The sequence below is a fragment of the Drosophila subpulchrella genome, chromosome 2L (assembly GCF_014743375.2).
Source record: "Drosophila subpulchrella strain 33 F10 #4 breed RU33 chromosome 2L, RU_Dsub_v1.1 Primary Assembly, whole genome shotgun sequence".
Lineage (NCBI taxonomy): Eukaryota > Metazoa > Arthropoda > Insecta > Diptera > Drosophilidae > Drosophila > Drosophila subpulchrella.
The window spans coordinates 25,936,873-25,964,643 of NC_050610.1; the positions used below are offsets into that span (position 1 = coordinate 25,936,873).

Below are 27,771 nucleotides of genomic sequence, written 5' to 3' on the forward strand. Positions count from 1 at the left end.
GGATTTCATCAAAAACACGTTTACGTAAAGGATTATTGCATATGAGTATCGAAACTTTCCACGTATAGCTACCCTACTTGATCCTCTCTTTAAAAAGCAGAGATTTCTCAGCCAATCCAATTTCGAAGATGCGACTAAAGCTTTACACCGTGGATTCCACGTCATAAAATAGATAAAATATTCGTTCAGCGAAGAACAAAAATTGCAGTGCTGCAAAGCGTGGAAAATCTAAAGGTGAATTTCTCTACGGAGAACTGGTTTCGAGTGGTGAGTAAGGAGATTTAAAACTTTCCGTTATAGAGGTGAGATACAAAATTAACTGTCGCGCGGTGCATAAGCATTCGCTGATAACAGAGACATTTTAATTAGGCGTCGGTGTTCGCGATTGTTGTCATTCCCATCGCCGCCTCTTTTGATTGAGCTTTTTTTGTAGTACTAGGTTTGCACAAGTCATCTCCCCACCTCGACGATATGAATCAACCAACTATTTAGTCAGGGTACACTAGCTGCGACGATCACAGCCCGACACGGGGTCGGACCGAACATGCATCACCCTTCTCCTAGTAATACAAGATGTTGAAAACGGGAAATTTAAATTAAATGCCTTTTTCGAATGCTCGATTTCAACGTGTGAAATTTTTCAACTGTTACAAATCGAATTTTTGAATTTGAAATTTACTTGAAGTAACGATCTTCGTATTGCAAAGAGTTAATAGGGATATTTTTTAATAAAGAGAAGAGAGTGCTCTCCAGCAGAGTGAGGTAATGAGAACGTTATATCAGCGTTATCAACGCCACTTGAGCCAATATTTCGCATAGCGTCGAGACCTGACAAATAAACTAGACTACGACATACAGAACCACACACATGTTTGTGGATTTAATACCTCTTTAAAACGATGTACTGCCGAAGGTAGAAAAGCAAGTTCGCTTGTAATCGGCGAACCCATTCAGTCGCTTATTGGACGCCTAGTAGCACCACCCGCTCCAGAAATGGGAGAGGTTCCGAAAATCACGGACTTGGCGCAGGTGATCGAGCCCCACTTGCCGGAGGGCGCTTCCCTGGACTCCTATGACAGTCGATACCTGACCAAGCCCGGAGACAACTATGGCAGCATTATGTTGGCCGTGCAGGCCAAGATCCGAAGTTCGGACGGCGGTGTTCGAGAGTTGCCGCTAATAGCCAAGCTGCCGCCCCTCACCAACGATCTTTACTGGCAAATTTTCCAGCCTGAGCGTACCTGCATCACGGAGAACGCGGTGTACCAGTACCTGTCGCCCGAGCTGGACAAGTTGCAGTTGCAGTCGGGTATCCTGCCAGCCCACCTTTTCGACGGCTTTCCGCGGTACTACGGCTCCCGCATTTCGCTCGACCCTCGCGCCTCAAATGTGGATCGGAATGCCGTCCTGCTCCAGGAGAACGTCACTGTGCGCGGCTTCCGGCCGGGAAACAGACACAGGCCGTACAATCTGTCGGAAACGGTGCTCATCCTGAACTCTTTGGCAAAGTACCACGCCCTGCCCATCGCTCTGCGTCTGAAGAAGCCGCAGATTTACGAGGAATATGTGCGACCGTACTTCAAGAAGTTCGACATGAATAGCAACATTGATCCTGCCGAGAAGGAACTGATGAACAGTGAGATTCTGAAGGACATCATGTCGGTGACCAGCGACGAGCGGGACGTCATCCGTGTCAAGGAGCTGCTGGACATTTTCGACGCCTTTCAAGCGAGCAAGGATGCTGAGGACGGGCCGTTCACTACCCTTGTGCACGGAGATCTATGGATAAACAATATGATGTTAAAATATGGTATGATGGGTCTGCAATTAATAGTGCTTGGCAGAATACTAATGCTTTTCGATTCCTATCAGACGAGGAGGGCACTCCAATCAAGGTGAAAATAGTTGACTTTCAAATCGCTCAATACGGATCGCTGGTGCACGATATCATATTTCTGCTATTCTCAAGTGTGGACGTAAACGTTTTGGAGGAGAACTATAAGAATTTCCTGACCATTTACTACAACGCCTTTATCCAGACCTTGCGCACCGTTAATGTGGATTGCAGCAATTACTCCCTCGATCTGTAAGACTAGTTTTCTCAGTTTTAAGGATCCGTTAGCTCATTCTATACATTGCAGATTCTTCGATGAGGTTCAACAAACCGCACACATCCAGCTGCCTCATGCCATCTTTATGATGAAGGTAATCCTGGCTGATATCACCACAATGCCTGAAAACTTTAAGGATGTCGACTTTTCGGTGTTGTCCAAGAATACTGGAATAAAAACGATTGTGACGAAATTCGAGGCTATTTTGCGACTGGGAAAGAAGTTTAATATTTTTCACTAAGCTCATTTAGCAAGTCACGAAATAAAATGTAATCTATAACACGCCCCTCTGCTTCTCTTCCACATATACGTTATCACATATCTGTTATCAAACAACTAATCAACGCCTTGATTGTGCGCTCACATGAACAGATCGCTTTAGACTCTCTGTAAAATTGTAGTGTAGATTGCCAAAGCAACATAGTCCGAGCTTCCCCAAACTGAGCAACATGGAGACGGATAAGTTGCCCGAAATTCACGGTCTTTCTGAGGTGGTTGAACCGCACTTTTCAGGGGCCCGTCTAACTAAATATCGAACGAGCAAAGTGACGCAACCGGGTGAGAACTACGGAAGCGTTCTGTTGGCGATTCATGCCCAGCTGCAGCGATTGGACGGGGAGCTATTCGAGGAGCAGCTGGTGGCCAAAATTCCACCGACGGACCCCAAGTACTGGCAGTTCTTTCAGCCCGAGCGGACCTGCCTCACTGAGAATGCCGTCTACAAGGTTTTGGCCCCGGCTCTGACCATTCTTCAAGACGAAGTTGGCATTCCCCCGGATAAGCAATTCAAGGGCTTCTCCCGCTATTACGGCTCACGCGTATCCCTCAATTCTAACTCCTCCAAGGTGGATCAAAACGCCGTGCTGGTGTTGGAGAACTTGCGGAGCAGCGGCTACGTTTCCGGCCAGAGGCTGAGATCCTACGACCTGCCCCACACGCTGCTGGCCCTAAAATATATGGCCGAGTTCCATGCCCTTCCCCTGGCTCTGCGACTACTCAGGCCCAAATTGTTCCGGGAAGAGGTTTTACCCTTTTTTCAGAAGTTCGACTGGCATGCTGCAGCGCCCGAGTGGAAGACTGTGATGAAGGCAGAGACCCTGGAGGACATTCGACGAGTCACCAACAACGATTTTAAACTTGTGGCCCGCGTGAAGGAGTTATCGGACAAGTTTTTTGAGTTCTTGGCCGCCGCTGCGGATAGACCCGATGGGCCATTCACCAGCATTATACACTGCGACTTCTGGATAAACAATCTCATGTTTCTTTACGGTCAGTATAACAGCTAAAACGAGATCTTAAAAATATTACCCTATCATAATGAGTTCTTTCCAAGTCATTGCGTGACTGGCCGAAATATCAAATCACTTCACTTCGAAATCTTTAGACCCCGCAGGAACACCCATCGGGCTAAAAATTATAGACTTCCAAACGGCGCAGTACGATTCCGTGGTGCATGACATAATCTCGTTTCTGTTATCAAGCGTTGATACGGCTATCTTGGAGACACACTTCGAACACATGTTGGAAGCCTACTACGAGGCTTTTGTGTGTTGTCTGCGACGTGTGGGAGCTGATTTGGAGGATCACACCTTCAAGAAGTAAGATAAGTTAACGATCTGAGGACTGTTGAGTACTCATTAATTGCTGCTCCTTAGGTTCCGGGAGGAGGTGAAGCGGGTGGCGTACATACAGGTTCCCCACGCCATTTTCATGACTCGCTTCATTTTGGCCGACAGTGCGGTCAGCGAGGCAGAGGAAGTCCGCCAGCTCTCGGATGTGCTGAAGAACCCCGGATCAGAACGAATAAGCCGCAAACTAAGCCAAATTTTATACTTGGCCCAAAAGTTTGACATATTGTACTGAGGCCAATAAATTGATCCGTTAATGCAAACTCTAATTGACTAATGGCAATTTGATGGAGCGGCCTAATTGTTTTGTTGTTCTCTCAGATGGCTCCAAAATGGTAATCAGTCTTGGCAAAATGCGCGTTACGTGGGGATCGGTAGTGACCATCACTGCTTGGATAGTGCTGCTGGAGGTCAGGGAGATAAAGAGCAAGGAGGTCTGTATTACAAGAGAACACCGACCATTCCTATTTAATTTGAATGACCTGGCCAGAGTTGTTACTATGTGACATTCACCTATGCCAACTGGACGGATGACCGACCCCGATTTGTGGTGAACATGACGTTCTCGAACCAGACGGGCATCGGCTCTGTCACCATCATCAACGAGGAGATAGCCTCCCCGGTCTCGCGCATCCTGATCCTCCAGCACTCCGCCCGGGAGAAGGCTCGCACCATATACAACGCTTCGACCAAGCTGTGTGACCTGCAGAACGTCCTCAACTCAGTGCCGCTTTTCAAGCCGGTCAAGGACAACATGCTCAAACAGAGTAACTACACGCTTAGCTGCCCGCTGGTCAAGGGCACCTACGTTATGAACAACATGCGAGTCAGCCCAAAAAATCCAATTCTGAGCCTTCTCTACCAACCAAAGCACACCTTTTCCGTAAAGGGCGGGTTGTTCGAGGAAACGCGGGGTCGACGGCTAAGGCCGGTGTCAACTTATTTCTTGATGGGAAAGGTTGTAAAGAAGTCCTGCGGCTCCAAAGAATAAAAAACGCACAAAATAGATCAGCAGCAGCAAATCAAAAGTTTGGTCGTTAAATCAACTTTCCGCAGCCCATACGTATACCACAAAATGTGTACCACAAAAGTATGCCACACTTTTGAATTTTTGGTATGTAACGTTTTCGTAAAATACACGCTGTCAAACGTAAATGGAGGAAAGCATAAATAGCAACGTTAACAAGAGAGATCTCGACTATTAAATACCCGTTACTCAGCTAAGGGGAGTGCGAGGAAACGAAAGGTCCGATTTAAATAATTCTCGGCATGTACATATATGGGCATTGATAATATGAACAAAGTCTCAGAAGAATACATATACTTTATAGGGTCGGAAAAGCTTTCTTCTATCTGTTTCATACTTTCCGACGAATCTAGTATACCATTTTACTCTACGAGTAACAATATTGGAGCGTTTAATAAATCTCGTTAGGTCAAATCATTGGATTGCAAATTTGCGACCACATTACATTATTGACTACGTTCAATACTCTTTTAGCAAATGTCCTTCAATTCTCTGCGGTTTTCCTAACTAATTATAATTATCGATCAAAACAAGGCCGGGTCAATATGGAGAGACTGTAGCTGCCAGAATTTTACTAGGTCTTCCCAAATAATTTCGGGCTGGTTAATGAGCAATGAATCTGCTAAAGCGAGATGGACAATGGTTGAACGAACTCAAATTGGCTGCAAGTCCCCAATCATACAAAGAAAGTTGCTTCGTAATGGTTCATATATGGGAAAACACAATCAGTTCATTTAAATAGCTTGAATACAGAATACAGAAATGTACAGTGAAATTTATCATTGAAGTCTCATGCAGGCTGGATAAACAACTCACAGTTAAAAACTTTCCGGCTTATCAAAAAGCACAAAACAAATTCCCCGCCCTTTTGTTTACTCAGCTCTATAATCTCTGCGTGTTCTTATGCATTAACGTTTGTTTTCAAAGTGAGCATAGCTCTTCGATTCTAATCGCATTTGTCAAATAAAAGCTGGTCACTTAACAGATAGCACAGAATCATAACCGCAGGTGGGACAAAAACCCAATTAATAATAATTACAAATTAAAATAATGCGCAGAGTGTGCCACACAAGGCGACCTTTGCCTGGGTCTATGTCCGTCATCGGCTCCACTGTAGCGATTAGCTCAGGAATTGGGGGACTGAACTTTGTCTGGTTCGATGCGCCAAAAAAGCCAAGGAACAGATCCCAGATCACTTGCTAGACGCGTGTGGGGCGATGACGCAAATATTGCGAATCACTTGTGCTGGCAGACAGAGAAAGTAACGCGGAGTGGACTAAGAAAAGATAATGAAGGGAATCGGGGCAATAAATTAGGGGCGGAAGATCTTCGGCCACTTTGGACAACCGGGAGAGAACACGCAGTCGGCCCCTGTTTCGGGTGATTCAGTTGGCCATTCCAGACTTTATTCTATATGCACTGCAGATTAAATATAGCCACCCATCACGACCAAAACATTGCGAACGGCGTGAGCAGTGTGAAATTAGATAAATAGGCCAGATAAAAGACAGAACTTGTTGGCTGTCTGTGTTGGCAAAAGACCCCCACGACATCGACACGCGCCATAGATAAAAGGAGGAATCGCTGGCCCGAGTAAACACCGTTTGTGGGCCGCAAATCTTTCCGAATTTTTCAGCTGGGCGGTACGTGACCGATTATTTGCTGGACATCGGTCACAGGACATGGCAATGGGTATATCTGCATGCAGTTGACAGGTTTTATAATCGCCCAGAGCGCTGGCCATATACTTTTGATCGAGCCATCAATTATGATTGTCCGGGCCATAAGTAGCGCCATAAAACGTAATCTCAACAAGCAGTTGGTTCGGTCCAATTGAAATAACATAAAAATAAACAGTGCCCCCAGCAACGATTACTTCACCTGCAGCTCCGTAAACAGGTTTGCTCTGTTTTGCTGCTTTTTATTGCCTCTGTGACGTGTACGCCCAGCATTTTAGCCGCGAATCCGGTGTTATCAGTAGTTTTTCCGACTTCCCCCCGCCGCAAGGGCGAATGGGTTTCTTGACCCAGTTTTGCTTCTGGAAATCGTAATTCGCGACTGCAGGGGGTCTTTGTTTTGGGTCCCACTGTAGACATTGCGACAGTCATTTGAAAATCACGTTTCACAGCCGTGTTTTCCTGGCCTATTCTTAGAGAGTATTTATATATTTATTGCTTTAACATTCAGGGGTGTGTGTGGAACGATTCCCTCGCTATATGTGGATCCCTCACTGTGATTACATCAATTTAGTTTCAAAGGCATTTGCCTCTTCGCAGAGTCAGCTACTTTTCTTTTCCCCATCTGCGGCCAATATGATTTATGGCCCCGTGATAACGCTACCCAGCGGGACTTATTCTATTGACCGAGTTAAATGGCACGCCGGCAAAGATAATGGCAAACGCTGGTCAGGCTTCTGCAGCCGGAAGGCCAAACTCGTGGCCTGTCTGCCTTATCAGTTGGCTCGGACTTTAAACGCCGCTCGTATAAACTGTTTTATTCAAATGATGTGCTAGTGTTTGATGAACCGCCACTCGACCTTTTTGTATATGTGCAAATTTGATTGGTTGCATAACATTTGTATAAAAATATAAATAGGCTGGTAGCAATAGACTGGATCGTTTCTTAGGAGCCTAGGAAGCTTTACAGCAGGGCCTTCAAACGACACCTGTATTTATAGAGATCACTTTTTATTATACAATGTATTAGCCGAAAAGATTGCGTTCTTTATTGGCAGCCTATCATCTCATTTTATGCAAATTGCCTGGTCTTAGGCAGCATAACTGGATCTCCTCAGACCTGCATTGTAAGATGTTGACATCTTCGAACTAGTTTCATGCATACCAATGAAGCTGATTCAATTCATTAACGATCTGGTCTATGCCAAGCGGGGCGGAACTCTCAAGTTCTGCGGCCATAACAGGCTGGCGTCTTGATTTCGATTGTTTATGTGATTTTAAAATACCTTTGGACTCACATGCTGCAGTGGAAAACAGGTATATTAGATATTCAGTTTAGAACGGAGCAAAGGAATGCGTCCCAACCTTTTCATGGGTTATCTTTGGAAAGCGCGTCCCTTGGCCCTTCGGTCTTGTTGGCTGGGACCAGCTTTAGTGTGTATTCAAAATTGTTTTGAACAAACCGGACCGCCTTATCTTTCGCTTTCGACCCCATTACACTTGCATGTCCCGTAATCCGTAATCCGCGCCCAACAGAGCCTCGGCAAACAAGCACCGCAAACTGCACCTCATAATGTCAACAACTACGAGAGTACGACCATGCCAAATGCACTTGTAAAAAATATCTTGGATATGTATCACAAAATCGTAAACAATTATATATACAACAAATTATAATTGCAATCCACAAATCATTTTTTGGAAATTATAAGTTAAGCGCTTTTATCTATCATATTTATCAAATCTATAGTACATTTTGTAAGTGTGCGGCGTCAAGGTGAAACAGTTTTTGAAATACAGGCATGCAGAAGGCAGGGCAAATGAGTGAGCGAGCACCCTCGGGGCGATTAAGTTCGCGACTCTGCTCAATCAATATTTGATTGTAATGGGAAGTGGTGGCCTGTCATCAGTGGAGTGCAATCCCCCCGCGTTATCAGCTGACCCACCCATCGGTATTGTAAGGGAACGTTCTCTCCTGCGCAGCCATATCTTTCTTTCAGGCCTATATGTAGCGGTCCGCAAGCACACATATTCTCAACGCCGACCGCAAGCATTAATCTTCGGAAACTTTCAGTGTCAGGCAGCTGGTTCTGGTGGAAAACTTTCCATTAAAAACAAGGTCTTGCTTAAGTTCGTTTTCGTGCCCCCATGTCACATTTATTTACAAACAAGCTGTTCTATATTTTAAAATTCCGCTTTTCACAATCATTGCAGCGAGACGCGTTTGAAAGCTCGCCAAAAAAGAGGAAAATAAAATAGCATTTAGTAATGGCTTTTGCTTTGTTTTGTTTGCAACTTTGCTTTTACTCGAAATGTTTATTTGAATCGCATTGGAATTCTTAATTTTCAGGTTGCTTGTACTAGAGAGACATTTATAATATAGGCATATATATGTAGATCGCTGTAAAATGCTAGCGAATTGCAAGATACTAAGATCAGAAGCGTATTATGTGTAGCAAATTTATTTTCCTTAAAATTGTACTCAACAACTTCGTGTCAACAATTAGTTTTAAAAACAATTTCCATATGTACGTGCGTTTTGGATTTGAATGGTTAATTAGATGTAGTCGAATTTCAGTGATATTCCTTTCTTTAACATTACGTTTGGACACCCCGACGGGTAATCAACAAGTGAGGTCAAAACTTCTAATTCTACAAAGTGTTTTGGCCAAAATGGCAAACGTGTAAGCCAGATCATATTTTTTAAATCCAACGATAGCGCATTAACGTACAATGTTATTTATTATTTAGATTAAATCAACGATTAGGTATACATAATTTGTAAAATATTTATGGCAGAATATTATTGGGGCCCCCATCGCTTTCAGGTTCAATTTTCCTTCTTGTTCTGATCTTCTTGCCACCCACCCACTTTCTTAAATGCTAAACGCACGCTTCTCGTGCCTCGTTCTCCTGTCTTTTTTGCACAAGCAAACTAAATTTTGCTCCACTTGAATGGAAAAGTAGCCAAATGATCGGACACGCTCCAAAGTTCAATAATATACTATGTACAAAAGATTTTACGCCCACTAGCTCCTTCAGCCACTTGCAGCCTACTCGTTGAGCAGACAGGTGCGGACGATGGCACCGCACACGGCGTAGGGATCGCAGTTGGAGCTGGGTCGCCGGTCCTCGAAGTATCCCTTGCCGGCCGTCGCCACGCCACGCGGCACTCGTACACTCACGGCGCGGTTGGCCACGCCCCACGAGAACTTGTCGATGCTGGAGGTCTCAAGACGACCCACCAGGCGCCGTTCGTTGTCCTTGCCCTCCTTGGGGTCATAGGCCTTGATGTGCCGCTCGTGGTGTTTGCTCAGCTTCTCGATGGCCTCTTCGATGGCCTTGATGCCACCCTCGGCACGCATCGCCTTCGTGGAGAAGTTGGTGTGGGCTCCGGCTCCGTTCCATTGGCCTTCCATTGGCTTAGGGTCAAAGGTCACCACCACGCCGTACTCCTCGGCGATGCGCTGCAGGATGTAGCGCGACACCCACAAATCGTCACTGGCCTTCAAGCCGCTGCTGGGGCCAACCTGGTATTCCCACTGGGCGGGCATGACCTCGGCATTGGTGCCGGCGAAATCGATCCCAGCATAGAGGCAGGCCACGGCATGGGCCTCAACAAGATCGCGGGCGTAGACGCGGTCGGCTCCCACGCCACAGTAGTAGGGTCCTTGCGGGGCCGGGAAGCCGTTCTCCGGCCATCCAAAGGGGCGACCGTCCACGTCCAGCAACGTGTACTCCTGCTCGATGCCAAACCAGGGCTCCTGGTCGCCGATCTTGTCGACTCCTGCCTGGAACGCGGCACGCTTGTTCGAGGCCGTCGGCTTGCCGTCAGCGTGGTAGGTGTCGCACAGGACAATCACGTCGTTCTTGCCCGGCTTGAAGGGATCGCGGTAGATGGCACGAGGCTTAAGAGTTGTGTCCGAGTTCTCCCCATGGGCCTGGTAGGTGGAGCTGCCGTCATACTGCCAATCCGGCAGGTCCTCCACGGCACTGGGGACCTTGTCCAGGACGCGGTCCTTAAGGCGGATGTTCTCGCCGGTGCCGTCAATCCAAAGATAAGTGGCCTGCACCCGATTGGCGGGCGTTTCTAGGTTACGGTACCGCTGCAGGATGCTCTTGTCCAGCGCCGTGTTGGGCGAGTTGGCCAAGAATTGGGAGCGGGCCGTGTTCGAGGTGCGCAGGAAGCGCAGCTGCTGCGTTGCGGGAGCCACTAGCTCCTTCTTCAGGAAGAGTCCGGCCACGCGGAATGCCATGTTGGTCCTTGATTGGAGGTGACGAGAAGGACAAAAGGACACGGTTAGTTATGTATTGCCTGGGAGTGGGGGACGTGCGCAGCAACGCAAGGATGCTGGCAGGGTTCACTCTGCTCTCCCCCCCCCCCCCCCTTTTTTTATGTAATTATTTTTCGTGGACTTGCTTTTCTCGGCGACTGGACAAGTGGGTGCTTTTCCAGTCCAGCAGCAGTCTTCCGCCCAGCTTACCGTGCTCTGCTCGTTTGTCCACTTTACAGTTATGTGATTTGCTAAGTAGTCGCTGGCTGGCAGGTCTTCTGGGACTTTTGGATTGCGGGACTTTCGGTTTCTGCTTTTGTCAGTGGCTGCGGAGCGACTGCTGAGGACCCGACCAATTCGAGGTTTGGAAGGCTTGTGAGCACAGTTAGCGCGACAACATTCACTTTTTTTTCGTTTCGATTCACTTCGTTTCGTCGCGCTCCTCGGGTTTTCTTTATCGCGTTTGCGACGCCGACGCACAGGCAAAGGCAGAGCCAAAGGCCTCCCAGAGAGCGTCCGAAAAAGACAACGGAGCAGAGTGGAAACCCCCATGGTACGTGGGCACCCAAGAAACATCTCTCGGAGAGCCCAGCGAGCGACCCAGAATGTTTCAAGGCTACGGCTACGCGATTAGGCCGACTCCCCGTTACTGGGCCCATGTAATACGCTCATTGATGCACTACGGGAATAATGTACAAAGGCCAAACACAAACAAGAGTACGTTGGTATTTAAAAGATCTCATTATAGAACACCTGCGCGATAAGGTGCCATGCAAACGAAAGATCTATAAAGCCCAAATATTGAGGTCGACACTGTTTACTCTTGGTAGTTTTTGAGGCGCGTGGGTGGTTTTATAGCACTGTTCAAACAGTGCATTCAATATTAAATATATTAATTTGTGTAATATTTACATTTTCTTTATCGCCTAACAAGCAAAATGTAGCAATATAAAATATACAGAATTCTTTCGAATTTGGTATTAAATTTTAAAATAAATCTTTATAATTTATTGTTCACAAAGTTTATAAAATATTATTTAAATGAATTTTTTTCTGCGTGTTCTTAGCATCTCTAGATCTCGCTCGTTTTCTTTTTTCTCCCTCAGTTATTTTCAGAGCAAAACAACATTGTAATAGCCTAGGGACGCAGATGTTCCATGTTCCCGATATTACAGCATTACAACAACATTGCATACAAACAACTTGCAGTTGCTAGAGAGAGTGGAGAGGAGTGCATGCGCGCACTCTCTCCATTTCTCGCCATCTCTTCGGAACAACCTCTCTGGCCGATTGTTTGGATACACGCCTGGTACAAAGTTCACTATATACAATTAAATATAGCCGATGCAAACAAAAACGTATCAGCTGTTATGGCTATGTGCTTACCATTTAATGAACCCTGTGAGCGAACTGCAGATCCCAAAATGCATAAATATTGATTCCAAGAGGAATCACCCTTTTTAAAAGAGCTTGGTTTTGGGTCAACTGAAATTTCTGTTATTCAGACACTATAACCACAAATCGACAATTATAAAAAACCCTCTTGAAAAAATATGGCTATATAGTCCGTATATATATTTATCCGAAGAATATTATTGATGTGTGGGAGCAGGCAAAGTGTTGCCTGCTTTTAGGCTTTGACTATGTAGAATATATAACCCGCAATATATACATGCATGGATTGTAATTGTACTCAGTATTTCCCGGTATTTCGAGACGGATGAGAGTCACTCTGTGAGACCCACTATCTTTGCTCTACTACTTTTTAAAAAGTATGAAATGAACAAAAAGTTGCTTTTTTAAAAAGGTATGTATTACAAGTGGAAATAGATTGCAATGGTATAATAATAATTTGAACTTATGGAAATCTTGTACTTAAAAGTTCTACAATCATAAATGAATGTTCTTCGTTTAAATATGATGTTCTTTTCTAAAAAATTTGTATCTACTAAATTTTATCTACTAAAATTTGTATCTACTAGAAAACAATATATGTATTTTAATACCGGGATAAAAACCCACTTCACTCCAGTTTAGCAGCTCATATCCCCCCTTGCCAAAGCTGCACACCACCCACCTTAATGCAACAATTGGCCATTTTCCGAACAAAAGTCGAGTGGCGGGAAAGCAAGCTTTTTGTTTTGGCCGGCTGACATAACTTTGGCCGAGCTTCAGGTTGCCATAACAAAGAAAAAAGGAAAAGAGAAGAAACAAGTATTAGGCGGTGTGTGAGTGCGAATTTCCACCACAGCAACAGCAACGACTGCATCGCACATAGTCACTCGTACTACGCTTTTCCAGTTGCGTGGCATCGTTTCCACTGGATGGCCGGCTTAAGTTTTCTTTCGCAAGAATCTACGACCGTTTTCCTTTCAGCAGAGTGCATATTTAAATGCAGTGTGGCACGGATAAGACCAAAAAATCGCAAATCGGTACATTCGGCTTGGTTTCCGACTACCTTATTGGTATTAAGGCCTGTGATTTAGCGATTTTGAGAAGGCCACTTGTTGCTTCGAAGAAGCGGCTTTGAAGGTTACTGCACCATGAACAAGTACAGTTGGAATAAGTTTTTGGAAAACAACAATCTGTAAGTAGCCGAACCAGGCGGGGACTCAAGCAAAATGCACCGCAACAAATTCGCACAACTATCGAAAGTACCTTTAATGAAACAAATTCAACAAGTGATAGAAGCGTAACCGGTTTGCAATTCCCGCAAATCATTGATCTCCGTGATGTGAATTACACCCAGTTTTAGAAATTTCCACGCTATTAGTCATCGGGAAATAATGTCGATGGAAATTGATTAGTTTAGCATAACTGGATACGCGTGCAACGCTCCATTCCTGTTTGCTATGGGCCAAACACAAAAACTAGGAAAAATCACTTAAATTGGAGTTCGCATTATGAAAATGCCTGCGATTTGTCGATCTATTGCGCTTTTCGCTTGAAACCAAATAAAAATAAAATACCAAAGAAACCGGTTTTACTTTAGTTAATTTTGCTACGCTCTTGCTTACACTCCAAGTGCAATTCGTAAGATTCGATCGGCTTAGGAAAAATCCAAACAGCTTGCAATTCAATCAAGTCAATAGGTTTGTTGTGGTGATAGCACTGCTCACCCCATCTTAAGTGATTAAAATGCAATAAAAAACGCCTCATAGCGCTCACATTTCGCATAACGAAAGACATTCAAGCTAATTTATTCCCAAAAACAGTTCTTGGAGCCAAGTTTTAAGGACCTCCCACGCCCCAGTAAATAACGCGCTATAAATGACCTCATGCCACACATAATAAAGGGAGCTGGCGGCATACCCACGTCGCAAAAGCTGACCATTAAAAGCGCTCATATTGTCAGACTCAATGTAAAGGACGGATGGCATTTCATGCTGCTAACGAGTATTATTATAACCGCGCTCTTCCAATCGAAGAATACTACCCATTGGATTCCTTTTCCGTAAAACACTAAATGGTACCAAAGTACAACCCCCTTATCGGTTCAATGGAGAGTCTTATCAGGTATAGATTGACACCCCTAGATAAGCCCCGGCAGTTACTCATGAGTCATGAGCAAGTCCCAGGCCATGAACTTGTAATGTACATATGCACCTTGCATATAGCATTAGCCAAACACCTTAGCTTAGCTTCCTAAAGTTCTTTACTTTCCACCTGCAATCCCAAGCCGTGCGAATTAGATCGGAACATTATGCTATCTGCTATATGTTCTTATCGACGCGAGAGACTAGGAAATAACCATTTTCCACAAGGCTAGTTCGATATCAGTGGGTGGCATGTTCTTTCGTGTGGGAAGCGTTTGCTAAATCAGCCCGAAGAAAACCCACGATTAGACGCTTTTCCCAGGTGTATTGAAGATTTCGCCGAAGAATCCGCTGGCTTTTAAGAGAGTGGGGCGCGCAGAGAGCCGCAGCACCGTGTCTCTCCCTCTCACTAGAATCCGAGCCAGAACTGGAGCCCCTACTGCCGTCCCATTCTGGCCACAGACGTCAGGCATTGGGGCTGCGAGTGTGTGCGATGGCACTGTCTGCCAGCGGTCGCTTAAATTTCTGGCTTTGTTCCACTGCCGCAATTGCTTATTTCAGTTGCGATCGCGGCGCGAGCGAGTCAAGTCCTATAATTCGAGAAGCGGGAGTCCGTTTCGAGCAGACGGGTGGAAAATTTCTCTCACCTAACCAGACGGTGGTGGAATCGAATCGAGAACGCGAACGTGAACGTGAACGCAAACCCAAACCCAAACGGGAACGAAGGGCAGCAGGGGATGCAGTACTGCTGTCAGTGCCAAAGTTTACGAAGAATACACACACAGCACAGTGGTTGCATTTTGCTTTTTAACCCCGACTGGTTGACTGATTGACAAGATGACTAAAAACGATAATGCGAATCTGTTGAACGACAACAGACTGGGCACCGCCGGAGCAGGCCAGCTGAAGGCCCAGATAGTGCCCGCCCAGCCGAAGACCCTGCAGCACTTGCCCAAGAGGCCGGCGGTGGATCTGGCCTTCCACAACCTGACGTACCGCGTCAAGGAAGGAAACCGGAGCAGTAAGTAGTACCCGCCACATATTTCACATGTGTACACATTTCCACCTGCACACCTTGGCCTCTCTCACCTCACCTTTGCGTTTTTGTTTTCGCCTTCTTTGTGCTGGGGTCCCAGCTCCCGAGGCCTGGGTAGTAGTGCATCCCCACATGTGCCAACGGGAGCTCCTTCCTCGGAGTGCTTTGTTGCTATTACGCACTTCCCTGGCTTTAGCGGGTTTTACTTGTTTGCTTTAGCTGCGCTTCGCGTCGTGCTGGTTTCTGGTTTCTTTGTTCTTCTGGCAGCAGTATCGCAGTATCAGCGCTGACACACTGCGCGCAACGGGCAGAACTTCGGATTGTAGCGCTGAGTAACCCGTCGTTGTTTCGTCGGATCCGCTTCCCAGTAACACAAGGGCGGCTGTGGCCAAAGTTCACTGGGTTCCACAGCGATAAGACGTACCAAATACATCGAAATCACATCCAGTAGCCGGGGAGTAGCTGCCCACACAAACGCTTTTCGCCAAGGGGGCACTCAACAAGTTGGTTCGATGCTCAAGCATCTGGAATGCGAGCCATGTACTCTCTACACTCGAGTCTGTGTGTATCTATCTTGGGGCATGGGTGGAGCAGCACGGGGGTCACTCGGATCTGGGGCTGTTAATGAGCAAAACATTCTATGCTGGCGGGCCGCAGTGAGCGGTTTTGTTTTTCCTAGTTTGAGTGCTTGTTTGCTGGCAGCGGTTTGTGCTTGATGTGTTAGCAGAGCGATTAGGGTTTTGTCATAACCGGATAGCTAGCTATGGTGGGTTGGGGGGTTGGTTCGGGGAAATGCAGCGGAGGGCGCACTGTATCCGCGGGAGTGGCCCCATGGAGCCATTTTGAATTGGTAATGATGGTGCGGCGATAATACCCCCAATAATTTGGTATTCGAACGGGCACAGCTGCTGTGTTCTCAGATGTCCGTCAATCAATAAAAAGCTCAGTCGCAAACCCTTATGGCCGATGCGAACGAGCTGGCCCGGCCAAGTACAAAAGTAATTGAAGGCGGCAGCAGTCTGAACTTTGCACAGCCGCAAGTTGCCACAAGATTCAAAGGTCGGCCATCATACCCAATTAAGTCGTTCAGAATATGCGAATATATAGACGTATTTACACTGGCCAGTGAGTCTGTCTGGCCGACAGATTTGCAGATGGCACGCCGCCTTCGGAGACGTGCTAAGTTTGTGGGCTAATAATGTATACAAAACAAAGTGGCTGTGGCTGTGGCTGTGAGGCAACCGATGGAATTCGCGCTGTTTTTGGGCTGCTAACTATGCGACTTTGAAGTAAACAAAGAGGCAGAGGCGAGTACCTGCGAGCGTTCTCGGATGCTCAATTATAAGCTCCACTGTACGGTCCGGAGAGTAGAATTCACAAAGGCGACTGCAGTGCCCTTGGCGCTTGTCTCGCGCAATCTTTTCTTGAGCAAACTGAATGGCGGCACTTGTCCAATCTGGCTATAAGCAGCAAAGCTGCGAGTTGGCCTTAGCGTCAGACTAGCGTTTGTCAAGCATGGCCCCACTTTTGGTGCCATTACAGCGACTGGCAAGCAAGTACCGGCAACTTTCAGGCTGTGGTTCAATGCGAGACGTTGCGTAGCTAGTGGTTACGACTACGACTAGCTAGTCGCCGTCTGACAACTCGCAGGTTCACTGCCAGCTTTCGATGTGAGACTTATTAAGTAAGCCGACGAATAAAACAATTACTGCCCTGCACGAGGCTAATAAATCTGAAGTTTCACTTCTGAACGGGTCACGGTACTTTACTAGTCGGAGTTATGGCACGCCTAAATTGAAATGTTTCATAATGGTCGCTTAAGAGCAACTATTAAATCCAGTTATAACTCCGGTGCCCCACAAACATCAAGCCACATCGTACAGCGCTCGATCTTGGTATTCCACCAACTTATTTCGATGAAATGGTTCATCCATCTTCTGGCAAGACTGAGAGCCGGCAAGCAATGCGCGTGCCCCTATGAAAACGGGTTTATTAGCATTTTCTATAAAGCGCAGATGGCTAGCCGTGCAAATCTATTGGTTTATAGGTATGCGATGGTGATAAGGCACTTCCGCATCTAAACAGTTCCATTTAGACAACATGCGCGAAATTACCGATGTTGAGGCCGACCATCTTTAAAGTGGTAACCAAAACTAATTAGGCATTCGCTCCTCGAGATTTACAGATCCGTTGTTTCGATGGATCTGATGGGGCTCATTGTTTTATGTAACCAAATTCCGAATAATAGAAGCCACTTGGGAGCGGCTGCAGTTGTTCAATAGACTCCTGAATCGTTGGAATTCGGTTGTTAAAACCATCAGTCATACCGTTTTTGTCTGAATTTATGAGCTCGAATGGCGGTGGAGGTGGAAGTCGAAAAACTCCGTGGGGCCAATGACCGAGTTATGCCTTTTGATTGTCAGACTTAGCAAATTTTGTTTACCTATCGGCTCTACACTTGCTCGTCCGATGACCAGTGCAGCGTCTTATTTGATAGTTTCAGCGGTTCGCAGTCGAGTGGCGCACTTGGGTTCAATGACGTAAGACCAATCAAACCGCCAACTTTTTTAGTCTGAACAAGAAGTTGGCCCAAACACTGATTCGTGCCTTTTATTACAGATGCCAAGACCATTCTGAAGGGCGTCAGTGGACGCCTCCGGTCGGGAGAGCTCACAGCCATAATGGGACCATCGGGCGCTGGCAAGAGTACGCTGCTCAACATTTTGTCCGGCTACAAGTAAGTTTGGCTGGGCCTGATAATTTGCATTCACAACAAGTAGCTGCTAAATTCCGAATCACCGACGAATCTGACCTTGCGCTAGCACACGAGAATACGGAGAATCGAGTGCGAGTATGTTTATAGCCAGCCCTATATTATCAACAGTAATAATAACGACTTGATAAGCACTCTGCCTCTTTCGGTGCTTGAACCGCCGACCTTTCCACACTCTGCGTTCTTTGTAATTATATAATTTATGCGCGACACATACTGATCCGATACGAAGTGACTTCCCTTCGCCAACCCTATCTTTATTCGTTTATTAAAACGCCAAATTTTGCTGTATCGCATAATAATCATAAACAATTCAATTAACCTGGCCAGTTGTTACTGTTACTGTTGTTACCAGGAGCAATTAGACGATCGCGCTGAATGAATCGCAGGAAGTTTTTTCATGACATATATATCGTACCGGAGTGTAATCAGCGCCCTCTTGCTATTTCCTCACACGGCATTCTCGTCGTGTTTTATTAGTTTAAATACTTGAGGGAGAGTACGCTACTAGTTTGCTGAACTTCGGACTTAAGTTGTCCGATCGCGTGCACATATATATTTTGTATATCAAATAAGTGTCCGCATACAAGCACGCGTAGATATGCACAATACAATACCCGTCCGATTATTTGCAATTAGCTTTGCCCATGATAACAGTTCTATTAAACGATTTCGCGATCTTGGACAAAAAAATGGTAAGCCTACTTGATCCTTTGCTACTGTACATGATTAGGACTTAGGACTTATAGATCTATTCATCTATTAGGTATTCCAGTAATGGAATGCACACAACTGACTCTTCCTTTTCAATTGCACCCGCAGAACCTCGAGCATCGAAGGAAGCGTCACAATGAACGGCGCAGAGCGCAACCTCAGCGCTTTCCGCAAACTGTCCGCCTACATCATGCAGGACAATCAGCTGCACGGAAATCTCACCGTCCAAGAAGCAATGACGGTGGCGACTAATCTGAAGCTTAGCAAGAAGTTCTCGAAGCCTGAGAAGCATTCAATGGTAAGTCGCAAAGGGATCGAGGCAGAGAGTCAAATAAGTCTGGCAATTAGACAAGGTTTATCATACAAACTTCCTATCCAGATGACAAGTTTATATTTAGCCAAATTGACTTGAACAGAACCAGTTCTGAGTAGTTTATTTTGCAAATATTTATTTACAGAAAATATAGCAAGTCATCGCGACTGAATAGAACAAAAATAAAACCTACTTCCACTCTGCTAACAAGCCGCTGTCTCTTCCAGATCGATGACATCTTGCTGACTCTCAGCCTGAGCGAGCACCGCTACACGATGACTCGCAATCTGTCTGGCGGCCAGAAGAAGCGCCTCTCGATCGCCCTGGAGCTGGTCAGCAATCCGCCCATAATGTTCTTTGACGAGCCCACCTCCGGCCTGGACAGCTCCACCTGCTTCCAGTGCATCCATCTGCTAAAGATGCTTGCCGCCGGCGGACGCACTGTTATCTGCACCATCCACCAGCCCTCCGCTCGGCTCTTTGAGATGTTCGACCAGCTGTACACACTGGCCGACGGTCAGTGCGTGTATCAGGGCAGCACCAAGCAACTGGTGCCCTTCCTGTCCACGCTAAATCTGGAATGCCCTAGTTACCACAACCCGGCGAGCTATGTGATTGAGGTCTCCTGCGGTGAGCACGGCGACCACACCCGAAAACTGGTCGACGCCATCGACAATGGCAAGCGGGACATCCGCTCGGCAGCGGACTACGCAGGGCTCAAGGCTCGAAACGATCTAGTGAAGGTGCAGAACCTGAAGGCCATTCTGGACAAGAACGACGCCTCGAACGTCAGCGGCAGCAAGTACGAGGACAACCTGACCCTCAACAATGGCTTGCTTAACGGCATGGTCAACGATATTGTCAAGGAGGGCAATGGCAGCTCCGCGTTGGTCACCACCAACGAAAAGGGAGACGCCATGATCGACGTGGAGAAGTCCGTAAACTGCACCACGGCTCTGCTCACGGAGGAGATCACATCCCCAGAACGTTATCCGACCTCCCAATTCCACCAGTTCTGGGTGGTTCTCAAGCGAACTCTACTCTTCAGCTACCGCGATTGGGTAAGCAGAATTTTTGACACTTACTTATTGGCTGACTAAACATTTCGTTTTCCTATTCTGTAGACCCTTATGTATCTTCGATTATTTGCCCATCTCTTGGTTGGGTTCCTGATCGGTGCCCTGTACTATGACATTGGCAATGATGGAGCCAAGGTGCTGAGCAACCTGGGTTTCCTCTTCTTCAACATGCTTTTCCTTATGTACACGTCAATGACCATTACGATCCTATCATGTGAGTGAAACTAGATGGTTTACCAACGCTGTTCGGTAAATAATATTTGTCTCGTTCGCAGTCCCGCTTGAAATGCCTGTTTTGTTAAAGGAAAACTTTAATCGCTGGTACTCGTTAAAGTCCTACTATCTGGCTATATCAGTAGCGGATCTACCGTTTCAAGTGAGTTGCACTCAGGGCTTATGGAGAGCCACTGTATCTAACAACCTTTTACTTTCTCCTCCAGGCAATTTTCTGCGTTATCTACGTGTCGATCGTCTATTACTTCACTTCGCAACCGTGGGAGCTCTTCCGCTTCTCCATGTTCTTGTCGGCCTGCCTCCTCATCTCGTTTGTCGCTCAGTCCGTTGGACTGGTGGTTGGTGCTGCCATGAATGTGCAGAACGGTGTTTTCCTGGCCCCTGTCATGTCCGTGCCCTTCCTGCTGTTTTCCGGCTTCTTTGTCTCCTTCGACGCCATACCAGTATACTTGAGGTGGATCACATATTTGTCGTACATCCGGTACGGATTTGAGGGCACTGCTCTGGCCACCTATGGGTATGGCCGCGAGAAGCTTAGGTGCTTCCAGGTTTACTGCCACTTCAAATCGCCCACTACGACGCTGGAGGAACTGGACATGGTGAACGCCAACTTTACCCTGGACATTGTGGCCTTAATTGCGATCTTCGTGGTGCTGCGCATCTCGGCGTACCTGTTCTTGCGCTGGAAGCTAAAGACTGTGCGCTAGGCATGTTAATGCTCTTTGTTGTTTTCGGTTATAAAAGCTTTCTATGTACCTACTATTTAGTTTTCAACAAAGCGTCTTGGGTTCTGTTCTTAACCATTATTCTTTAAAACATTTATTTTTGCCTAGTTTTTAGTTGCGAAATTCATATTTTAAGTGATACAAACGAGAGAAGGTTTCACACCTCACGTTAGCTTGATTCCAGCCGCAGATGTAGCAAAACCTTACAACAATTTAACAAACCAAATCACTGTAAGCACAACATCATTGATATAAGAATCGTATAATGAAATAAGTTATTAAACATCAAAACCCACATTTTTGCCAAAAAAAAAAAGAAAAGAATATTTGAATACATTTCCATATGTATTGAACGATCGTTTTATAAATGTCTGTGAATAAAAATCTTTTAATACACATTTTGTGACCTTGAACAAATAAAATCCTTGTAATATACATATATTTTTATTCAAGGTACTTTAAGCCCGCTTGTAATTATTTTATACCAACTTTTGAATACAGGTTAATGATAAATCCAGATGGTATTTAAGTGTCTGCAACATATACATATTTTATAATCACATTTGTATTTATAAAGATTGCATTCTTGGAGGAAATAAAGAAATTATATACAAAACACTACTACTTATGTTTTAAGCGGAATAAGTTGGGATTATTATATTGGATAGCATTTTTGCTGTATAAAAGCTCTTCGAGCGCCATCTGGCGGAAATACTGTCCAATAGCTTGAGTAGTTTAACGACCGTTAAATAAATGTGATTATTTAAAAGTTGATTAAAGTGATGATGATACCATCTGTTACTAGTTATGTGAGTCTCTAAAGCACTTTTTTTATATCAATAAAATATATTTTTCTCAGGCTTGTTATAATCGAAATGAGTGTATCCTCATTTTGCAAACAAAAATTACTAAGAATCACAAATTTAAATGTTCCCAATAAATCATCCAAATAGGGGTATAATTATACGTCATAGGACGTTTCAACAGCATCTAATATTCGCCATACTTTCTGTACGCGATGTTCCAATGACTTTGCAATTTCTCGTAAAACATGCCAGATATTTATGTAATTCCAACTTCACGATTATGTTAATTACAAAAAAAATTACTAAGTTTAAAAATTCAAAGTTTCCCAATAAATCATCGAAATAGGGGGTATCATTTTATGTCATGGCAACGCCATGCGTTCTGTAAGCGCTGTTCCAATGACTTTGCAATTTCTCTTAAAATATGCCATATATTTATGCAATGGCAGCTAGCAGCTCATGTAAATCACCACAATATTGTCTGCCGAATGCATTTTCAATTTAATGCACCAGAAGAGATTTGCATGCAATTTGTTTTACAAAGTGCTTCATACAGTTCCGACTTTTATCTAAAAATTATAAGCCACAAGAGTATTGAGGTAGGTCAGAGCCATCAGCATTCCCTCTATTGGCCAGCCAACTGGAATCGTTATAAATAGACCGGCCGTATCCTTATGTGTCGAGTTCGAGATCTTGCGAAACAAGTTTTTCCGCCTCTCTAAATAAGGAACCAGACACTGCATCTCTACCCAGAAGGGCAGAAGAATTCTGACCGGGCACAGAGCTTCGCCTCTGTAAATCTAGCATTTACAGTAGCAGTCACTGCTGCGTTCTTCCTGCACTCGCTTTCAGTACCGTTTCATTCGTCGGTGCAACAAGTCGACGCCACCTAGCTGCCGCCGCGGTTGCCGCCATGAGAAAGAGAGTGGAAAGCCAGCGACAGCAGCAACTACAAAAAGAAAGTGGAGTAAGTGCCCCCTATTGCTCCGCCAATCCACCCTCTGCAGCTACAGTGTCAGTGAGTGGTGCACTAACGCAGTTGCAAATCGTAGAGCTCGCCGGCTATATCTAACCGCGTTCGTTGAACCCGAACAACTAGGGAACAACTGAAAGAATGTGAGAGTGCTAGCATGAGTACGCACAAGAAAGATAGAAATTGTATACCTCCTAAATAGCAACAGCAAAGTCAATTATTTAATCGGCTTCTGGGTCAACTGCGGGAGTTGTTATCAGTACACATTCAGTACATGACTTAAAAACCTACAAACACATAAATATTTCAGAGTATACCGATAATTCTGTGAGATTAAGATACAAAGACCTTATACGCTTCTGCTTTATTGGCAGAAAAGCACATGCCCTGATAAATGCGCGAGCACTAGGGAATGTATAATTATATTTCTGAAATGAGGTGGTGCTTCTTAGATATACAAATACTTATATTTATTCGTACAATGTAGGATTGTTGATCATGTATCACCAGCCGAAACAAAGTTCAACATTCGCCGCTTCAATGCATTTACATGCGCCATTACTCACACAGCAACGGTCAAAAATGAAACAGACAAAGACTGTGCCGGCAAGTCGCCTTTCGAGTACCCTAGACACACTGGAGGTAACACCTATCTATGCGCAACTTGCAGCAGTATTCGTAGGTAGGCAAGCTTCGCTTCCCGAGTTCTTTTTAGACGGTTTAAAAAAGTGGGGCCAATGGTCACGCACCCGTTTAAGAGCGACTCACAATTAAATTTATATTCATACGCTGCCGCTAAATGCTTTCCGCAGATAAAGCGCTTCGCTCGCGAAAACATGGAGCCCGCATTCAGTGAGTGTCAAGAAAAGATAAAGAGTGAACAACAGCGTCCAGATTGCGCATCCGCACTGTCCGCCCGTCCATCAGCTGGTGTCTTAAATCTAGCACCGGACAAAACTTCCGCTATGGATTGGCCCACTAGCTGATAACACTTGGAATTCTCCGAAAGTTCTGTCTGTGGTGCAGTGACTGCATCGCGATAATCGCAAATCGAGTGCCCAGTCTCTGTTCACTGAGCCCTACTAAGGCTACTCATCAGCACTCCGTGACATTTGCTCTTGCCCCCACACCCAGATTCGGTCGGCAAATAGCCAGATCTCCAGACCGCCGCCGCTCAATCAGACAGCCAGTCATTCGGTCAGAACTCGAGCAGGCTGTCAGTCGTGTGTGTACTGTGTACTGCTTTCCATCAATTGAAAATCTGAGTTCGTTTTCGGGCTGCGCATAGACATCGATCGCTCATTCCTGGTTTAGTCGGGGAAATGAATTTCATTTAAAAAGTTCTTCGGTCAGTACGGAATTCGTTTTCAGAACAAAGGGAGGGCGCTATTCCTGGTCCCAGCTACGCGTAAGTAATTTTTAGAAATGCAAATACTCAGTTAAAGCAAAATGAAATTGCCGCTTTAATTCAACTCAACTCAAAGTAGCAGGTAAACGAAACAAACGGTGAAGATAAATTTGACAAACTGGTTTAAACCACGAAACTTATTAACTTTTTGTACGATGCTGTTTACTAATTGATTCTCATTGTACAAATGAATCTGCGCCATTAAATGACAGCAAGAGATTCCAGTATTACGACTAATACCCCATCGAAAGGTTATCACAAAAGCGAAACTCTGAGCGATCTATAAACTAAATCAATTTTCAATGGCGATTAATAAACAAAGTGAATCGTTAAGTTTGTTATCAAATGTTCCCAATATCTCTATTTCAGGAGCAATGACATCGGATAGCAGCAAAGACGCTGCCTAGAAATATCAAGATGCAAACTGCTAGCAGCCTTAAGGGCAGCACAAACTCCCAAAACAGTTCCCTTCAATACAGCAGCGACATCAACGCCATAAGCCTCGAGCCCGATCATTCGGAGGACTTTCAGTCAGTCAATGGACTCAAGTATTTGCCATCCTGGCCAGCGGTAAATTTGCAGTTTACGGAACTGAGCTATGACGTGCTCGACCAGAACAATGGTGAGTGAATATGATCTGCTCATGATCATTACGGTTGGGTAATTGGAAATGAATATATTCGTGTCTGATAATGGGTTATTAAGAATGATAATTGGACATAATTCCCAAAGTAATTGCTGTTTCCACAAACCGCTTGTTTTCTGATGTTGAAAATGCACATATTAAAGGGCAATTATTCCAGCTAATTCCACATTAGCTGCGGTGAAAGTCATGCCAATAGAAGCAAAGTAACCTTTTAATTAAAGATTAGTATTCAACTAAGATGTTTTTTTTTTTATTTTTGTCGCCCCCTGATGCAGCTTCAAAGACAAAGACGATTTTGCGGGGAGTCAACGGGATGTTTCACGCCCACGAACTTACGGCTATAATGGGACCTTCAGGAAGTGGTAAAACCACACTGCTGAACCTTTTGGCAGGTTTTGGGTAAAATGCAACACATCAAACCACTATTTAATAACTCATCAATATTCCACACCAGCGCCGTCAGCAGTTCCGGCGAGATTTTGGTCAACAACAGTCCACGGGATATGAGAGTCTTCCGCAAAATGTCCCGGTACATAATGCAGGTACGAGTGGATTTCTGAAATATGTTCGGTTAACAATTCCTTAAATTCACAGACAGATGTTCTGGATCCGCAGTTTTCGGTACACGAAATGATGCTTTTGGCGGCAAACCTGAAGTTGGGGAATGAACTCAATCTTAAGCAAAAACTCGAATTGGTGAGGTTGACTTTAAAACATTGGCCTTGTGTTCTTATCTCCAACCCTGAGTAGATTGACGAAATTTTGGGAATGCTGCGCCTAAAAGGATCCCAAAACACCATGGCCCCTAAGCTCTCGGGCGGTGAGCGAAAGCGTTTATGCATTGCCCTCGAGCTGGTCAACAACCCGCCTGTCATCTTTCTAGACGAACCCACGACGTGAGTTTATAAAATCAGTGAAAAATTATATTTATTCATACCCAAACCAACAGCGGCCTGGATGATTTGTCGAGCTCTCAGTGCATTGCCCTACTGAAAATGTTGGCCGCCGGAGGACGCACTGTGATCTGCTCAATCCACACGCCATCCGCTAAGATCTTTGAGATGCTCGACGCAGTCTACGTCCTCGCAGAGGGCCAGTGCATCTACCAAGGAAGAGGCTCCAATATTGTTCCCTACATGGAATACCTGGGGCTACGCTGTCCAATAACCTACAACCCGGCAGACTTCATCATCGAAGTGGCATGCCTCGAGTACGGAGATTCCTATCACGAGCCAATGGTAGAGGCCGTTGGGAACGGCAAGGTTGCGCGATGGACTCCTCCTTCAGAGGACGGAAAAGTGACACCCACCAAAACCGACACCACATCGGGAGCGTCGTCGTACTACGAAATGGACCAGTTTGAAGAGGAGATCAGCCCAAAGCTTTTGCAAGCCAAGTGTAGCTGGTGGATGCAGTACAAATTGCTATTAATACGAATGCTGATCCAAATGTGGAGGGACAAGGTAAGTGCACTAAGCGAAAGACGCCGAATGGCAATTTTAAAATTCCTTTAATCCCTTAGTCGTACATCAAGCTGAAGTTCTACATGAACATCGTTCTGGCGTTACTGGTGGGGTCACTCTACTTTGGAATGGGTACCTCGGCCTCTAAAGCGCTTTTCAATTTCGGTTTCATGTTCACTATTGTGATAGCATACCTGTACCTGCCTATGATGCCAGTGCTCCTCTACTGTAAGTATAAATATATATAAATACGTTTAGTTAAGAACACATATTTTGCAGTTCCCACGGAAATAAATCTGTTGAAGAGGGAGTATAACAACCAGTGGTACCGTCTAAGCTCCTATTACGCTGCAATGATTTCGTCGAAGCTGCCATCAATGTTCATTCTAGCAGTTATATACCTATCCATTGTGTACTTAATGTCCAGCCAACCTCTTGAATGGTTCCGCTTTGCAATGTTGTTTACAATAGCTTTTGTTACTGCCTTAACTTCGGACAGCTTTGGCTTGTTGATCTCCAGTAGATTAAGCTTGGTGGTAAGCAATTTTGTACCTACTCTTCTCGAGTATATTTTGATCAGAATTTCTTTCAGAATGCAATGTTCATGGGGCCAGTGCTAGCCGTGCCTCTGATTCTGCTTTCTATATACGGCATAGGGTACGGCGGAGGAACCTACATATCACCCCTTATGAGGTTTCTGATGCATCTTAGCTACCTTCGCCATGGTATGGAAGGCTTAGTCGCGTCCCTGTATGACTACGGGCGCGCCGACACAATTTGCGAGGACACGGAAATATTTTGTTCCTTCAAAAAGTCCAAGGTCCTTCTAGCCTTCCTTGGTTTTGAGCACATGCACTATTTGTGGTCTCTCACCTGCTTGATTGGCTTCTATTTGCTTTTCACTGTTGCAGCGTATATTATGATAAGACAACGGCTGAAAAAATCATCAGTCAACCCGATTTTCGCATACGTCCTACAGCTGTTAACTAAATATTTTAACTTTACTTCGTACAACTATTAAAAATAGAACCCGGAAAATGTAAAAATAGTTTTAAGCGGGATTTCAGTGGACATTCTAAACCTCCAAGTAACCCACGTTATATAAAGTCTAAGACAAGTATGGGCAAAGTGATATGTACAACTTAATCCTTGGATAAATATTATATTTTTGGGATAAAAAATAGTTTTAGGAAGCCATTATATTCATTTATCAATAGATAATATTTAAAACATAAAAATAAAGAAGAACAAAATAGTTTATTATATTTGTTCCTGCAGCCTAAAAATATGCTGCCAGAAAAGACGACAAGCCCAAAAAGATCACCACAATTAATAATAATACGACCAAA

General features: G+C 45.0%; 6 protein-coding genes across 8 annotated transcripts; 5 read left to right on the top strand and 1 right to left on the bottom strand.

The window, feature by feature from the left end:
- Nucleotides 1-936: 936 nt before the first annotated feature.
- On the top strand, nucleotides 937-2,395 carry LOC119548078. The gene is made up of 3 exons (XM_037855164.1): nucleotides 937-1,810; nucleotides 1,873-2,086; nucleotides 2,142-2,395. The coding sequence occupies exons 1-3, from the start codon at nucleotides 994-996 to the stop codon at nucleotides 2,350-2,352; spliced, it is 1,242 nt and encodes a 413-aa protein (XP_037711092.1). The 5' UTR covers nucleotides 937-993; the 3' UTR covers nucleotides 2,353-2,395.
- Nucleotides 2,396-2,406: 11 nt separating this feature from the next.
- Nucleotides 2,407-3,982, top strand: LOC119548080. Its single transcript, XM_037855165.1, has 3 exons — nucleotides 2,407-3,380; nucleotides 3,496-3,709; nucleotides 3,767-3,982. Exons 1-3 carry the CDS (start codon nucleotides 2,561-2,563, stop codon nucleotides 3,972-3,974), a joined length of 1,242 nt encoding a protein of 413 aa, XP_037711093.1. The 5' UTR covers nucleotides 2,407-2,560; the 3' UTR covers nucleotides 3,975-3,982.
- A 110-nt stretch (nucleotides 3,983-4,092) lies between these two features.
- On the top strand, nucleotides 4,093-4,730 carry LOC119548577. Its single transcript, XM_037855895.1, has 2 exons — nucleotides 4,093-4,173; nucleotides 4,230-4,730. Exons 1-2 carry the CDS (start codon nucleotides 4,093-4,095, stop codon nucleotides 4,728-4,730), a joined length of 582 nt encoding a protein of 193 aa, XP_037711823.1.
- A 4,156-nt stretch (nucleotides 4,731-8,886) lies between these two features.
- Nucleotides 8,887-11,098, bottom strand: LOC119547429 (glutamine synthetase 1, mitochondrial). The gene is made up of 2 exons (XM_037854288.1): nucleotides 10,927-11,098; nucleotides 8,887-10,705 (listed from the first exon to the last, which is right to left on the bottom strand). The coding sequence occupies exon 2, from the start codon at nucleotides 10,696-10,698 to the stop codon at nucleotides 9,496-9,498; it is 1,203 nt and encodes a 400-aa protein (XP_037710216.1). The 5' UTR covers nucleotides 10,699-10,705; nucleotides 10,927-11,098; the 3' UTR covers nucleotides 8,887-9,495.
- Nucleotides 11,099-15,089: 3,991 nt separating this feature from the next.
- Nucleotides 15,090-21,737, top strand: LOC119546464 (ATP-binding cassette sub-family G member 1). Its single transcript, XM_037852747.1, has 7 exons — nucleotides 15,090-15,273; nucleotides 17,908-18,025; nucleotides 18,884-19,073; nucleotides 19,316-20,149; nucleotides 20,213-20,381; nucleotides 20,443-20,543; nucleotides 20,608-21,737. The coding sequence occupies exons 1-7, from the start codon at nucleotides 15,090-15,092 to the stop codon at nucleotides 21,106-21,108; spliced, it is 2,097 nt and encodes a 698-aa protein (XP_037708675.1). The 3' UTR covers nucleotides 21,109-21,737.
- Nucleotides 21,738-22,794: 1,057 nt separating this feature from the next.
- Nucleotides 22,795-27,677, top strand: LOC119548146 (ATP-binding cassette sub-family G member 4). 3 transcript variants are annotated; one of them, XM_037855245.1, is made up of 10 exons: nucleotides 22,795-22,899; nucleotides 24,683-24,935; nucleotides 25,235-25,358; nucleotides 25,414-25,501; nucleotides 25,554-25,655; nucleotides 25,710-25,855; nucleotides 25,909-26,422; nucleotides 26,482-26,650; nucleotides 26,702-26,958; nucleotides 27,015-27,443. In XM_037855245.1, exons 2-10 carry the CDS (start codon nucleotides 24,731-24,733, stop codon nucleotides 27,441-27,443), a joined length of 2,034 nt encoding a protein of 677 aa, XP_037711173.1. In that variant the 5' UTR covers nucleotides 22,795-22,899; nucleotides 24,683-24,730. The 3 variants fall into 3 exon arrangements, with proteins under 3 accessions (XP_037711173.1, XP_037711172.1, XP_037711174.1); XM_037855244.1 differs by lacking the exon at nucleotides 22,795-22,899 and adding an exon at nucleotides 24,091-24,313; XM_037855246.1 differs by lacking the exon at nucleotides 22,795-22,899 and having other exon boundaries at nucleotides 24,731-24,935; nucleotides 27,015-27,677.
- Nucleotides 27,678-27,771: the final 94 nt, after the last annotated feature.